This window comes from Oryx dammah, unplaced genomic scaffold, assembly GCF_014754425.2.
Source record: "Oryx dammah isolate SB20612 unplaced genomic scaffold, SCBI_Odam_1.1 HiC_scaffold_13, whole genome shotgun sequence".
Taxonomy (NCBI): Eukaryota; Metazoa; Chordata; class Mammalia; order Artiodactyla; family Bovidae; genus Oryx; species Oryx dammah.
Genome location: NW_024070197.1, coordinates 45,865,825 through 45,882,299, shown reverse-complemented (window position 1 = coordinate 45,882,299; position 16,475 = coordinate 45,865,825). Strand labels below are relative to the sequence as shown.

The following is a 16,475-nucleotide window of genomic DNA, read 5'->3' as shown; positions in this document are numbered from 1 at the left end:
TTGCTGAAGCCTGGCTTAGAGAATTTTGAGCATTACTTTACTATCATGTGAGATGAGTGCAATTGTGCGGTAGTTTGAGCATTCTTTGGCATTGCCTTTGGAATTGGAATGAAAACTGACCTTTTCCAGCCCTGTGGCCACTGCTGAGTTTTCCAAATTTGCTGGCATATTGAATGCAGCACTTTCACAGCATCATTTTTCAGGATTTGAAACAGCTCCACTGGAATTACATCACTTCCACTAGCTTTGTTCATAGTGATGCTTTCTAAGGGCCACTTGACTTCACATTCTAAGATGTCGGGCTCTAGATTAGTGATCACATTATCAGGATTATCTAGGTTGTGAAGATCTTTTTTGTACAGTTCTTCCGTATATTCTTGCCACCTCTTCTTAATATCTTCTGCTTCTGTTAGGTCCATACCATTTCTGTCCTTCGAGCCCATCTTTGCATGAAGTGTTCCCTTGGTATCTCTAATTTTCTTGAAGAGATCTCTAGTCTTTCCCATTCTGTTGTTTTCCTCGATTTCTTTGCATTGCTCGCTGAAGAAGGCTTTCTTATCTCTTCTTGCTATTCTTTGGAACTCTGCATTCAGATGCTTATATCTTTCTTTTTCTCCTCTGCTTTTCTCTTCTCTTCTTTTCACAGCTATTTGTAAGGGCTCCCCAGACAGCCATTTTGGTTTTTGCATTTCTTTTCCATGGGGATGGTCTTGATCGCTGTCTCCTGTACAATTTCACAAACCTCATTCCATAGTTCATCAGGCACTCTGTCTATCAGATCTAAGCCCTTAAATCTATTTCTCACTTCCACTGTATAATCATAAGGGATTTGATTTAGGTCCTACCTGAATGGTCTAGTGGTTTTCCCTACTTTCTTCAATTTCAGTCTGAATTTGGTAATAAGGAGTTCATGATCTGAGCCACAGTCAGCTCCTGGTCTTGTTTTTGTTGACTGTATAGTGCTTCTCCATCTTTGGCTGCAAAGAATATAATCAATCTGATTTCGGTGTTGACCATCTGGTGATGTCCATGTGTAGAGTCTTCTCTTGTGTTGTTGGAAGAGGATGTTTGCTATGACCAGTGCATTTTCTTGGCAAAACTCTATTAGTCTTTGCCCTGCTTCATTCCGCATTCAAAGGCCAAATTTGCCTGTTACTCCAGGTGTTTCTTGACTTCCTACTTTTGCATTCCAGTCCCCTATAATGAAAAGGACATCTTTTTTGGGTGTTAGTTCTAAAGGGTCTTGTAGGTCTTCATAAAACCGTTCAACTTCAATTTCTTCAGCATTACTGATTGGGGCATAGACTTGGATAACTGTGATACTGAATGGTTTGCCTTGGAGACGAACAGAGATCATTCTGTCGTTTTTGAGATTGCATCCAAGTACTGCATTTCGGACTCTTTTGTTGACCATGATGGCTACTCCATTTCTTCTGAGGGATTCCTGCCCGCAGTAGTAGATATAACGGTCATCTGAGTTAAATTCACCCATTCCAGTCCATTTTAGTTTGCTGATTCCTAGAATGTCGACGTTCACTCTTGCCATCTCTTGTTTGACCACTTCCAATTTGCCTTAATTCGTGGACCTGACATTCCAGGTTCCTATGCAATACTGCTCTTTACAGCATCAGATCTTGCTTCTATCACCAGTCACATCCACAACTGGGTATTGTTTTTGTTTTGGCTCCATCCCTTCATTCTTTCTGGAGTTATTTCTCCACTGATCTCCAGTAGCATATTGGGCACCTAATGACCTGGGGAGTTCCTCTTTTGGTATCCTATCATTTTGCCTTTTCATACTGTTCATGGGGTTCTCAAGGCAAGAATACTGAAGTGGCTTGCCATTCCCTTCTCCAGTGGACCACATTCTGTCAGACCTCTCCACCATGACCCACAGGCATGGCTTGGTTTCATTGAGTTAGACAAGGCTGTGGTCCTAGTGTGATTAGATTGACTAGTTTTCTGTGAGTATGATTTCAGTGTGTCTGCCCTCTGATGGCAAACTGATTAGTACCATTAAAAAAAAAAAAAAACAACTGGACTTTTCCTGGCCGTCTAGTGGTTAAGACTTGGAACTTCTACTGCAGGTGGCTCAGGTTCAATCCCTGGAACTTAGGGGTGGGATTAAAAAAAAAAAAAACCTGATTTTTAAAAACAGGTCTTATTTTAATATGTACTTAAAAAATGTTAGTTTGATTATTTCTATATGCATTTAGTGGCCATTTGTGTTTCCTCTTGTGTATGTCACTTAAGTCATTTTTTACCCATCTACTTCTAGTACCTGAAACAGAGGCTGGCATATAGAAGGTACTCAGTAAGTGTTGGTTAAATGAATGGGCTTGGATCACAAAGTTCTTGGTAACCTTTTAACTTCCATTCTAGAATTTTATAAAGCAGAACCTACATTAGGAGTATTTTCAAACTCAGAAAAAACAATGCATCAAATTAAAATAATTCAATTAAAAGAATTTTCTAAATTTCAACACGAGTCATGGAAAAAAGTTGAGTTTAATTAATTTTACTTTAAAAGCTGAATGCTGAAGCTGAAAGTCCAATACTTTGGCCACCTGATGGGAAGAGCTGACTCATTTGAAAAGACCCTGATGCTGGGAGGGAATGGGGGCAGGAGGAGAAGGGAACGACAGAGGATGAGATGGTTGGATGGCATCACTGACTCAATGGACATGGGTTTGGGTGAACTCTGGGAGTTGGTGATGGACAGGGAGGCCTGGCATGCTGTGGTTCATGGGGTCGCAAAGAGCTGGACATAACTGAGCGACGGAATTGAACTTTAAAAGCAGTGTCTTCCTTTTTTGGTAAACAAAATGTCTCCAAATCAGCATACTGTTTATCAATTCTCCATTTTACAAATGATTAAAGGGTTGATTGTTTGCCATTTATTATTAATGGCTAACAGCTATTTTGTTATACCTATACGTTTGATTCCTGGGTTGGGAAAATCCCCTGGAGAAGGGGATAACAGTATACCTATAACCTATAGGTATAGGTATCGAACCTATACCTATTGAGCTCTCACTCATGAGGTATAATTCTGTGAGGTAAGTGCTACTGTTATGCCATTCTACATGATGGTAAAACAGTTGAGAAAGGTTACATGGCCTGCCTAAGGTCACACAGTGTCTCAACAGCACAGCCAGCACTTGGAATTTGATTAGTCTGATCCAAGGTCACTATTAATACAATACAGCATTTAGTATTTATTTAGATCAAACAGTTATTCTTCGTATGTCCACTCTTTATAAAAATAACACATCTACTAATAGTCACTATTTGTGTATAACTGAAAAAAATGATGAATGACTGCTCTACAACTTTTACACTGAATTAAAAACCAGTTATTTTTGAAAAGACACCATTCATGGAAGGGTGTGCTGGGCCCTCTTGGGAGATGTGCTATTAAAAGAGTAACTCAGAAGGTCTAAATTTAAACATTTAAAAATCACTGTTGTAAGAATCTCTCCCATCTAGGGTGGAGAGAATAGTCAACAGGAAGCTGTAACACAGGATGGGTAGGGCTCCTCAACAGGAAGAGATCTGAAGGAAAGGAAGACAACAGAGAGAGAAAGGGGAAAGTGGAAAGAAGGTTTTTTTGTGTTTGCAGCCACCCCACCCCCAGTAAAATGTAAGAGCTTCTGGAATCATTTGCATCTTGTATTAACTACATTATTTAAAGATGAGAAAACAGTGGTAAATCAAAGTTGAAAAATTTACTTGGATATATTGTTTGAAAATCAAACTTTATTCTAAAAATTAAATGTGCATATTCTGGAGAAAACACTGCATTTGTTGGGTGCACCTTTACTTCAAATACAAAAATAAATATTTGCAGGTTAAAAAAATCTGGTCTTGGATTCTGAGTATTTCTACAAAGGATGGGTTAAACACTTTATATTCCCCTTTCCTCTGCATATTTTGCCAAAGATGGGTAACTGGCTTACATTACAGCTTCCCAAGTCTTTGGAAATTGATGTTGTCTAAATATTAGGAGTGCAAGAATGATCATCAATCTAAATGTTTTTCTTTCCTCAGTTAAGTGGATCCAAGAATCTTTCAGAGCCAAGCACACAGACACCAAGACATCTGCACCCCAAGGCAATTCTTTAAACGTAAAACTGTGATACAGATGATCACCACAAAAACTGGAAAACCACATGCACCTGCGGACAACTTGTCTCTGCTATCCTCCAACTCCCCTCAATTTCAGCCTGAGCTCTTGATTCCAATTTCTTTCTCTTCCCTCATACCTGTTTCTTTTTTTTTTTTTGCAAAAACATTCTATCTTGTTCTTCTTGGTATACTCCCTACTCTAGCTCTTATCTAAAATCAGCATATTAATGCTAGCACTTATCTTGGAGACCTTCTTCTCTACAGATAAGAACACAGAGGCCCAAGGTCCACAAGTTAGTGGAAAAGAGATAAAACTAGAACCCAGTCTTCTGACTTCCTGCCAAGATAAGGTTTGTCTCAGTTAACTTTCCATCTATTCAGAGCTGTGAGTAAAACCTCACAAGATGTGATTCATCTGGTGAGTTCTCCTCCTCTTCCAGTAGATGCAAGTGATCACTTCAATTTCATCAGCCACCGCTCTGCAATGAGACTCCTGTCAGTCTTTGCCACTATCTATGGCATCTTTGTTTTGAATAAGTTATTGTGTAAGCTTCCTCATGAAGCTTGATGATAATGATGTGCCCTCTACATACATTTCTCCCACTTCACACACCTTACTATCAATCGGTTCTTGTTCTTCAAGGGAGAATCTGCTCCTATGGGGAGGTGGCTTTCAAATAATTACCAGTGATTGCTCGTTTGTCTATTTCCTTTCTTTCTACCTGAAGGAGATCCTGTGCTTCACCAGAACATTAGCTTCCACCCCTGCAAAGGGAAACAGGGTGCTCTCCTTCCAGAAGATTTCATAACTCATATAATCTATCCTGTCTTGGAATTCAAGATGATGTCTGTTTCACAGTCAATATAAGTCTATCTAATGAATACCAACTCAACAGCTTCCAAATAAATAATTACAAGTGAATGCCAATATTTATTTGTATCATTCCAAATGAGAGTCTTCTTGCTGTAATCTTCTTTATGTTAAATTTTTTTTTAAATTTAATATTTCCTACTTTAATATAACCTGTCTATAAAATAAAACCTGAACTGTATTGGATCTGTATCACTATGACCAAAATCAAAGGAATATAAATTTTATAATAATTATTATTTATGACAAGGAATTTCCCTTACCTGGCTAAGAATTTTCATCCCTGAGTGCAACAGCTTTTTTGCAGCTTTATAATAAATCGTCTCTGGTTTGTTGTAAATCATAGCGTTAGTACACATTAGTTTGAAGTTATCCTGCAGAGAAAATATTAAGGAGGAATGCATTAAGACAAAACAAAGTACCCTCCTGTCCTGGTCTAAAATTACGCAGGTCCTCAAAAAACTCAAAACAACAACCATCAAACAAACAAAAACAAACGAGTAAAAAAACACCATCTTTCCTTTTGTTTACTAAACAACATTAATAGCAATTTATTAAGTTTTAAAACTAACAAAACAAATACTGCAAAATTAATTTAAACATCCTACTACATTCCTTTACAAATTCTTAAACATTCTATACTATAGTAACTACATAAACTTTATAGATTCTGAGATAAAATTTTAAAATGGGTTTCTTCAGTATAATCTTATTGTACACAAAGAAGATTAGAAAATACTTCTATCTTACATTTAATAATTACTGAGTATTTCATTTAATTAAAAAAAATCCTTAGTTTAAAAACAAACATCTTAATTATCCATTGATGAATTAAATATTTTATTTTGGATCTTGACTGAAAACTGGGACAACTGTAAATTATCCTAACAATATTTCCTACCAGAGTCAAATTAACTAAGCAAAAATAGCAGAACATTTACACTACTTTTAAGTGTTTGGATACTATTATAAGCTAAATATAATTTGCAGAATGTTGCAAAATCATGCCAACCTGAAATAAACCATACAACTTCAAAGACTTACAACATTTAACCAGAGTAGGTAAACTATCAAAACTGTACTTTTGGTTTAAATTTCAAAGTATGCACATGTGCTAGGGAACTCAATTCCATTGCGTATTTTCATGGTTAAGTAATTTTTACAATGTATAAATATGAGAGTGATTATGCCAAGCCCTTACTAAATAAAAATGATAAAAACTCAACAAAAAAGAATCTGACCCTCAGTCTCCTCTGAATTTAAAACATTTAAGCCCCACTATTTAATAACTAGTGATGACAGCCTAAAACATTTTAATATAATGAAAATAGGTGAACTGAATATTATTTAAAAGTACATGAAAAGACTGAGTCAAGTGTCACAATAAATTTGGTGTTAAATTTAAAGCAGACGAAGTATATGTGGATCCTCAGTTCTTGGCCAAGTCTCTAATCAGTTAGGATTTTGTTAGGTCATCATCTCTAGGAATCTGAGGAAAGCTATGGATCTACTCCTCAAGCACACACATGCAATACAAAGGTGAACACAAAATTTCCCTGTAATTTTACAAAATTCCTGATCCCTCTAAAGGCTCATCCATGGCTACCCAAAGGACCCCAGGTTCAGAACCTTTGCTATAGATATTCTGAGAAGCTTTCATTCCATTAAAATTATTACATATATATTTGGGGAAGGAGAGGCAAGCAAGGGGAGACAAACTAGGTGACTACCACACTAATGACCACTGGTCCTGTAACTGGGAAACGCACTGGATCATTCCACAGACTACAGGTCTGATCCATTACTTCATGAATCTTTTACAAATTACCTCTTCATTTAGCAACATTTTTTGGTTGTGCTGGGTCTTTGTTGCTGCGTGGGCTTTCCTCTAGGTGCAGAGAGCAGGGGCTACCCTCTGGTTGTGATACACGGACTTCTTAGTGTCATGGCTTCTCCTAACAGGGCACAGGCTCAGCAGTTGTGGTGCACAGGCTTAGCTGCTCTATGCCATGTGGGATCTTCTCGGATCAGGGATTGAACCTGCATCTCCTATCCGATCCCTGGGTTGGGAAGATCCTCTGGAGAAGGGAAAGGCTACCCACTCCAGTAGTCTGGCCTGGAGAACTGCATGGACTGTATAGTTCACGGAGTTGCAAAGAGTCAGACACGACCGAGTGACTTTCACTCTCACTCCTCCACTGGCAGGCAGGTTCTTTACCACTGAGGCTCCAGGAAAGCCCTATTATTCCATGAATCTTAACTGTCATGTGCTAGACTTTACTGGATTTTTGTGTAATGGCAATTGTTCTTTCATAAAGTTGAATGACCTTTCTGCATACTTCCAAGTATTAAAAAAAAAAACAAACCTCAAACAGTTTAATGAGCTGGATAAGCTAATTAAACATTACATGGGGCTATTGAATTTTCCTGAGAAAAAAATACAGCTCTATAGAAAACTCCAAAGTTAAAAATACTTGTTCATTTTAATTATGATAAATCTTGACCATTTGCTCAAAAACACTTAGTGGGCATACTTCTACTCTCTCTTGTCATCGTAAGGGAAAGATCAAAGGAAAGTTATTCACAGAAAGGAAAAAAAACTGAAAAATTTTCCATTAAGCAATAATAAGATCAGAAACATGCTGAAATAAACAGTTTTAGCTTAATTTTCACCAGATGAAAAGTTGAGAAAATCTTCTGTTTCTCTGAATACAAGAGAATATAATTCAGGTTTTTCAGAGTGAAATATACATTCAAACTGATAGTAAAGACAGAACTAAATGCTAGTATTATTCATAAAATTCAGCTAATCAACGTGCATTAAAAAAAAAAAAGAGAGAGACCAAGTAAAGATAACATTTACTGTCTTATTTTCCTTCTATAAATGATTAGGGTCTAGCCCTTGGGTCAGATGAGAACACTACAATATTCATTCAGGAAAAAAAAAAAAAACAAAGGTAGAGTAGACACACTATTTAAACACTTGAGTTTGTGGTGGTTTGATACAGAGCAAATTAAAACAGAAACACACGGTCCCTTTCCTTAGGATGATTAAAATGAAAAGCTTAACTCTGAAACCAGCATCTACATCAAGGCTATTCAAAGATAGAAAAACATCAACTATAACACTAGGCATGTGTATCATCTTCGTGGCTTGTAGGTTCTTTATTTGTAATTTTAAAATGTCTTATTGCTGAATGTTGAAGAAAATATGCTAAAAAATATAGCCAAAGTGAATTCAGGGAGCAACTCACTTCATCAAACTAGAAAACGTAATTAAACTTCTGCTTGGTATTTCTCAACAAGCCGATTTATTCTCTATTTTACATGTCCAGAAACAGAAACTACTCTAAATCAACTTCCATTAAGACACTGACTTTGTTTAATATTTTGTAAAAATCTATAATGGAAAATAATCAAGAAAAAAATACACAGCCCAATCACTTTGTGGTACACCTGAAACCAATACAACATTGTAAATCAACTATACTTCAATTAAAAAACTATCAATTTTACCTGTATTCATCTGAAATTTAAAATCAAACATTTTCATTTTAAAGGTTGAGAAAATATTTCATAGAACACATGAATTTCAAAATTTTACCAAAACCCACAAAATAATAAAGACAGCATATGACTTATTTTGTCTGGTTTTCTATCACCAAGCTCAACATGTTTTCTAAGACCAAAAAAATACAGATTTTTGGATATTAAAATAAACTTGAGAATGATTCTGAATACCAGACATGCAGATTTCTACAAAGACTTCTCATACACAGGATCCAAAAGTTTGACTCTTAATTGAAGATACTGTAGCATAGCTCAGTCTATTCTCCAATACAACATAAATAACAAGTTACCTTCAGTTCTTCTATGGACTGGTAATCATTGTTCTTAATCTTTTCTTTCATGGTACTAAAATCCATTGGGTGTTTAATGATCATGGAGTAGCCGGGGGCAATAAAATCAGTCACAGGAAATGAAAAGAAAGCACTTGGGTCTTTTCTGTCAAGACAGGAAAAAAGCAAATTTTATTTCTACTACAAACAAAATTACTGGTCAAGGAGTATTAAGTCAGAGGAAATCCTTCAGATGTAGAATTTGTAGCAGGCTAATATGTTTTTCACTAAAAACTGAAGTAATGATTTTAAAGACTAATAACTATTTAATAAGGTTCAGATGCTTTACATATAAACTGTACCCTTAAGACAGAATCTTTTAAAATATGCAGCTTAATTAATTCGCAACATCTCCAACACAGGGAAAGATGAAACAAAATTAGAAATCTCGACTAACTAAAAAATGTCTTGTACTCTGGGAGATTAATACTATGCATTTTTTATTAACCAGAGAAAAAGCAGAAGCAGTGACTAAAGTGCACGCCTGCAGTCTTCCGCACTGGCTTCTAGCTGGGCTTGGACTCTTGGCGGGCCACAGAGCTGTTGCGTCCTCATGAGCGCAGCTGGCCCTCTCTATCTGTGGGCTTCCCAAACGGGGACAGGAGAGCTGACTGTTCACTGGACTGATGCCATTTTCTGTAAGGGACTTGAGCATCCTTGGATTCTGGTACCCACGGGGGCTCCTGGAATCAATCCCATGTGGATACTGAAGGACAACCATATATACTTTCTTAAATGAATGGGTATAACTTCTATCGGGTGTGTAGGGGACTGCTCAAAAAATGGACATTAAAACGGTTATAATACCTCCAAACTTGAGACCCAGTGCTTTCTATCATAGGTTCTTAACCCTGGCTGTGCATGAGAATCATGACAGGAGCTTTAAAAAGAATTCCAGTGTGGTGGGAGACTAAACCCTAGACCCACTACACGCGAATCTCTTGCGGGAGGAAGAGTGGTCCAGGCACTGGTTTTTCTAGGGTTGAATTTTGGTACTTACAGGATAGACAGAGTTGAAAACCACTGCTCTATATGATTAGTTCATTAGACTGTTATTTTCCTCTGGAAATTTGGCATATCAAAGCTTTCTTACTCCAAATAACCACAGCATTAATAATGCTTAAAAAGTCATAATAATGGAAGCAATTTAAAAAATAAATTTACCACATGCCAGGCACAGTGGTAGGGAATTGATGTATTTTTATATCTAATGCTTACAAAAGCTATCAAGGAGCTGGTATCCTCACTTAGAGATGAGAATACTGAGGCTCAGAGGTCAAATTATTTGTTTTAGGTCATAAATCTGATAAAACACAGAGTTAGAATCTGAACTCAGGTGTGTGTGTATCTGACTTGGTTCTTCCTGGCAGGACACCTAGCTGTAAAAGTAAAAAATATTGAGAATAAGCAAAAATGTCCAGTTTGGAACTTACGGATCCAAATGCATACTATCCATAGAAGTTACTTGAATAACACCACGAAGCATCTCAGAGCAAATTATCTAGGCTCCCTAAAATTAGTCATTCTAATATAGAGTCCGACTTGGTTTGTCCGACTTGGTTTGACCAAAGATGCTATTACTAAACCTGGTCAATTACATTCTTTTCCAGTATTTGCGCTGAGCCTCAAGGATCAAGAATCACTAAGGCTATTAAAAAAAAAAATGGCTCTGAGTTCTAATTCCCATAATGTTCTGAGCAATGTGAACATTCTCAGACTGAGAGAGACTGACAAGTAGATTTCTCTTACGGAGACATCATTAACTTATATTCTGGTCTTGTATTGCAAGAAACAAAATTAAAAGGTAGCCAAACACTTTATAGTCAAAAATTCTAATTGAGTTGGAATGCTCAATACTTACCTGTTCACTCTTTTGGGACAAGCAATGAATGATTTATTCAAGTGTAAAGACTTGAGATGTAAATTTCTCAACTGTTCTTTAACACCAGAAAGGAAGAGAGGTCACTGATTTCTGATTTTCACTGCAAAACTGAATAGGTGTCGAATACAGATAGCTTTATTTAAAAAAATATTTATGATAAGTTCTGGGGTTGACATATAAGTCCAACACAGTCAGAAGATATCTCACTGTATGAATACATGCCCTATATCCATGAATCCTCTGCTAATAATGTAGATGTCTTTGGGCTAAAACTTTAAATTCTGAGTGAATAATAAATATTTTAACAAGGATCAAGTTATTCTTTTCTCTTTTAAGAACTTCACATTGGTTTTATCAAGATACTATACTTTTTAGAACAAATTTCTGCATTTAAGCGAGGCTACAAATCTTATTTATGGTATTTTGTCTCTTCTCCCAGACTTGGTAATTACTGAACACTCACAGCAGTGATAAGCAGCACAGACATATAGAAGGTGTTTTGATCTATTAGCAAATGGAAATACCTGTATTATTTAATCCTGGTTTAAAGCTTTAACATCAGAAGTTACTTTAGATTAAGGAAAAATCTGCCATTAAGAGGATTATGTAACACTCTTCAAGCTGCCAGTTAAAACAAACCAAATGAGAACATCTAAAAGTCAGCCTCTTGGAGTACTCCTATTGCCAGGCAAAATATTTATCATCCACTTTAAAATCAAGTACATTTGGATATAGGCCACAATATGTGATTTGAAATAATAATAATAAAAAGAAGTGGTTTGGATCCTCTATTTCCCATTTCAATTTCCATGTTATAAAAATGCTAGAAAAAAATTCACCTCTGCAGTTGTCTCATCAGTTGATTCAAAGCTTCTTGAAGAGGTGTCTGTTCTACTTCTAAAGCAAAGAAAGAAGTGTGTTTTAAAAGAGAAGATCTAGAGAGTACTGTTTAGCTTATTTTCCATACATGACTTATCTCATACCTATCATTAAATTATCTCATACAGAAACTCCATTTATTTTTCAAATATGCTGAAGTAAGAGAACAAGAAGTTTGAAAAAGAAATTAACTTAAAGTTCTTAAGCAGTAATATAAGAAAATGTAAACAAATTTTAATTTAACAGCTTTTAAACTTTTGACTTTCCCTGGCTAACATCCTTAAAATAATTTCAGCTTCCTCATTCAGGACAGTTAATTCAGAGTTATTCCAACCTTCTTGTTTGGCTAAAGAGCTTGCAAGAGGCTTCTCAGGAGGCAAGTCTAATCGTACAGGGGCCTGACACTGTAGGTCTTTTTCTGCCTCAATATCCACATGGTCACGATCTCGCTTTCTTTTATCCTCCTAAATGGAACAAAAAGAGATAATTTAGAAATATTTCAGAATTGATTTCTTTAAAATAAATCATTTAATTTCAGTGGAAAAAAATAAGATGCCACTGAATGATTAATAATGAAATCTTAATGTTATTTTACTGCCATCTACTGGGAAATAAGAGAATACCATGTTCATAAATGGGGGGGGAAGTGCTTCTATATGCTAGAATTAACTAACCAGAAAAATAATACTATTCATAAAAGCAAAATAACACACCAGGAGTAAATCTAGTAAAAGATGACCAATTACCTTTTAGGAAAAATTATGAAACATTATTGAAAGGCCATTGTGAAAGACCTGAATGGAGATATACCATGTTCATGAACTGAAAGATAGTTCGCTCCAAAGTAATCTATGAATAAAATGCAAAGCCTATCAAAATTGTAAGACAGGATTTTCCATTAAATTTGACAAGCCAGTCATATAATTTATCTTGAAGAGTGAATCATCAGTATAGTCAGAACAGTTTTGAAAAAGGTCACAATAAAATGTGTGCTATCAGTTTGTATAAAGTGACAAGATAATGTGGGTCTGACACAGGGACAAACAAACCTACGAAACAGAGACCAGAGAGCCAGAGCCAGACTTGTGCACGCAGAGAAGTCCTGACAGATCAGAAAGTGCAAGCGACGTCGCTCGGTCGAGTCCCACTCTCGTGGCACGATAAATCAACTACAAAAGGGTAGTGCTGGGACAACTGGTTATCCGTATGAGATTAGAGCTCTACCTCATATCACATGCAAAAATAAGTTTTAGATACATTAAAGACTTAATTTTAAAACTTGACATAAAGTAAAAGAATCTTTATGACTTAAGAACGGAAAGATTTTCTTATCTATAAAAGACCAGCTACTGACTGAGAAACACAAATAAATCAAAATATTAGCAAAGATTACATAAAGAGCAATTACAAATTCATGTAAAAAGGCAAATAACCCAATAGGAAATGAGTAAAGGAAATCACAGGTAAGCCCCAGAAAAACCACCTAGAAATGTTAAGAAACATGAAAACTAGCTTCAAGATCCCTGGAACTCTGGGAATTATGAATTTAAAAACCCGAAGGTACTTCACATCTCTATGAGTGGTAAAAATTAAAATGTCTGAAAATGTCAAGTTATGAAAAAAATGGGCTCTCATACCTTACAGTGCACGTGTGTGCGCTAAATCGCTTTAGTTCAGTCTGACTCTGTGTAACCCCATGGACCACAGCCCACCAGGCTCCTCTGTCCATGGGGATTTCCCAGGCAAGAATACTGGAGTGGATTGCCATTTCCTTCTCCAGGGGATCTTCCCAAGCCGGGGACTGAACCTGCTGTCTCCTGCACCGGCAGGTGGATTTTTTACCAATGACCCACCAGGGAAGCCCACAACAACCTTTTACCCTACTTCTCAGTGATTCTACTCCTGGGCATATGCCCTAGAGAAACTTCCTTTCACAACTGTACATGAAGAGATGCACAGGAATATTTACTTCAGCACTCTGTGAAAGAGTAAAAATTAGGAACAACTTATTAAAAGGAAAATCCTACTAAAAGGAAATAGATTAATAAATTATGGCATATTTACACAGCAGGTAAAATTAACAGGCTAAAGTTACACTGTATCAGCATGTATTATGTTTAGAAATAATTTCTAGAGGAAAAAAAAATTTCTAGAGGAAAAAGTTGAGAACTGTTACAAGATCAGCTATGTTAAGTTTTGAAAATATATAAAGTGTACTTTACAAATATACACAGAAGTAGTAAAATTATAAAACAAGTTTACATGTTATACACACCAAATTCATGGTTCTCTCTAGGGAATGAGGAAGAGGAATGGATTCTGGGAGGATACACAGAAAGCTTCATTGGTGTCTGTATTCTGATATCTTTAAAAAAACGTAAAACCAACCAAACAGCAAAATTTTATGTTTTGCTAAAGCTGAATGGTTGGCATCCAGGAAATAGTTTTTAAAAAAAAGTCCTGTTTTTTTGCATCTTAAAAATTAAATTTTAGAGTAAAATTGCCCCAAACTATTTTACACTCCTGAGAATCAAGATTCTCAATAGGATCTTATTTTCTTGGTCTACGTCTTAATTTCTTATTCTAGTATCCAAAGCGGTGGTTCTCAAAGTGTGGTTCCCAGACTAGCAACATCAGTAATCTCTGGGAAATTACTAGAAATGCAAATTCTGAAGGTTCTCAAGTGTCAGCGTGCATCAAAATCATTTGAAAGTCTTGTTAGAACACTAGTGATTAGGTCCTGTCCCCAGAGTTGCCGATTCAGTAGGTCTAGAGTCGAGTCTGTGAATATGCATTACTAACAAGTTTCTACACTATGTGGGTGTTGCCCATGTAGGAGTCACACTTGGAACATCAGTGATACAGAGCTTCACATTCTATAGTCCAAAGCATCCAATACAGAAAATATGACTGGTTGAAATTCCAGAGAACAATGTTATAAATTGTACTTACTGTGCACTTGAGGTCAGTTTCCATTAAGTTGACTGGTGTCTTTTTTTATGGCCCTATGACATATTCTGGAGCAGTAATTTTTGACTCATGGAAGTTTTTTATCTTTTCCCCAGAAAAACTGGCATTAATCTTTTGTAGATTGGCAGGTTTTGAACATCTGTTCAATGGAAAAAGACCTCAGAGAGAAGATCTCTTCCTGTTAAATGTAAACAGTGGATAAAGGAGAGCTTGAAAGGCAATTAAGCACTCTCCTAGGTGGAAAGAACTAAGGCCTTAGTGCAAAACGTCTAGAGTAGGGATTGGCAAACTTTTTTGGTGAACAATCAGGTAACATATAATTTAGGCTTTGTGGTCCGTAATATCAGTGACAACTATTAATATTAATTTTTGCCAGTACAGCAAGAAAGCAGCCACAGACAACATAATGGGTGTGGCTGTGCTCTAATAAAACTTTATTTACAAAATTAAGTGGTGAAGAAAGCAGCCACAGACAACATAACGGGTGTGGCTGTGCTCTAATAAAACTTTATTTACAAAATCAAGTGGTGTTGGCTCTAGTTTGCTGACAGATGGTCTAGAGGCTCAAGTTCTTGCTCTAGCTTCATCTTTAACACACTCTGACCTTCTTAGGCACTCACTGACTTTCACTAGGCCTCTTTATCAGCTGTAAGATAGAGATTCAACTGTTGATTTTTATTTAACTTACAGAGTTTATGAGATGGTGAAATGACCATGAAATAGAAAAGTTGAAAAAGTACCAAAGGAAGGTATTATGTTTCTGAACTACCCCTATCTGGTAACTTTATCTAGTTAGCCTGGTCTACAGTAAGCACTTTACTGTTTGGTATGGCAAGAGAATATAGCCTTCCGGGCTAGAGTCCAAAAGAGAAAAAGAATATAAATAACATATACTTGGAAACTACCCTCAAGTGAAAGGAGATATTGTAACATGTTATTGCCAGACTAGAAATTAGGAGATCTAGCTTCTAATTTACTAGAATGTAAACTTGAACAAGTTCTTCTACTGTTTCAGTCTCAGTCTCACCTACAAAACAAGAGGCTTTGATCCCTACAGTTCTTTCTCCACCTAACGCTCTGATGATTCCTACCTTCCAATTTTCTTTTTCATGATTCCAAAATACTACAGAATCCAATTGTTAACGTCCCTTACTGAAAGTAAGATATGTAAAACCAGAAGTTAATACAGTTCTGGTTAATATAGTATATTTTGCTAATTACACAGAGAAAAACTAAACAGAAGTACTAGAGCCATTTAACTTCAGGTAGGAGGGTTTATAATTACAGTTTATAAAATGGGTTCAAATTCTGGCTTTGACACTTATTAACTATGAGGTCATGGAGTAACTACATAAGGTGGAGCAGGGGCCTAATTTCCTCATTCTTAAAATAGACACAATAATATATACAATATGTACCTTAGAAGCTTGTTTTGAGGATTAATAAGTGTATGTGAATTTTTAGCACAGTGCCTAGCACATGGGCACATGGTAAATATTCATTCATGCATTCAATAAATAAATGGCATTCTACTGTGCGGACACACACTGGTGGATAAACAAACACAGCCCTGCCCTTAGGAAGCCGACAGTGTAAAATGAGGCAGACATTAAACAACTTGGTAAAAAAAATGCAAACAGATTTCAAGGAGAGAATAACTGCTGGATGAGTCTAATTTAGAACTGGAGAAGGGTGGGAAGACTTCTATGAGGAAGTAGCATTTGAGCTGAGATCTGAAGGAGAGAATTTAGCCAGTGTGGGGGTGGAAGTCAGGGTGGAGGTGGAAACAGAGTTCCAGGGAGAGTAAATATTCTGTGTGTATGTAGGCCTGAGGCAGAACAGAGAA

At 36.4% G+C, this 16,475-nt stretch overlaps 1 protein-coding gene across 4 annotated transcripts in view; it reads right to left on the bottom strand.

The window, feature by feature from the left end:
- BRD7 (bromodomain containing 7) overlaps window positions 1–16,475 on the bottom strand; it is a 49,685-nt gene that overhangs the window by 15,755 nt on the left and 17,455 nt on the right. For all 4 annotated transcript variants that reach the window (XM_040253464.1, XM_040253466.1, XM_040253465.1 and 1 more), the window contains exons 3-6: window positions 11,994–12,123; window positions 11,620–11,677; window positions 8,860–9,004; window positions 5,263–5,373 (exon numbers count right to left, since the gene is read on the bottom strand). In XM_040253464.1, the coding sequence (XP_040109398.1) occupies window positions 5,263–5,373; window positions 8,860–9,004; window positions 11,620–11,677; window positions 11,994–12,123 (444 nt within the window). The remainder of the gene's footprint in view (window positions 1–5,262; window positions 5,374–8,859; window positions 9,005–11,619; window positions 11,678–11,993; window positions 12,124–16,475) is intronic.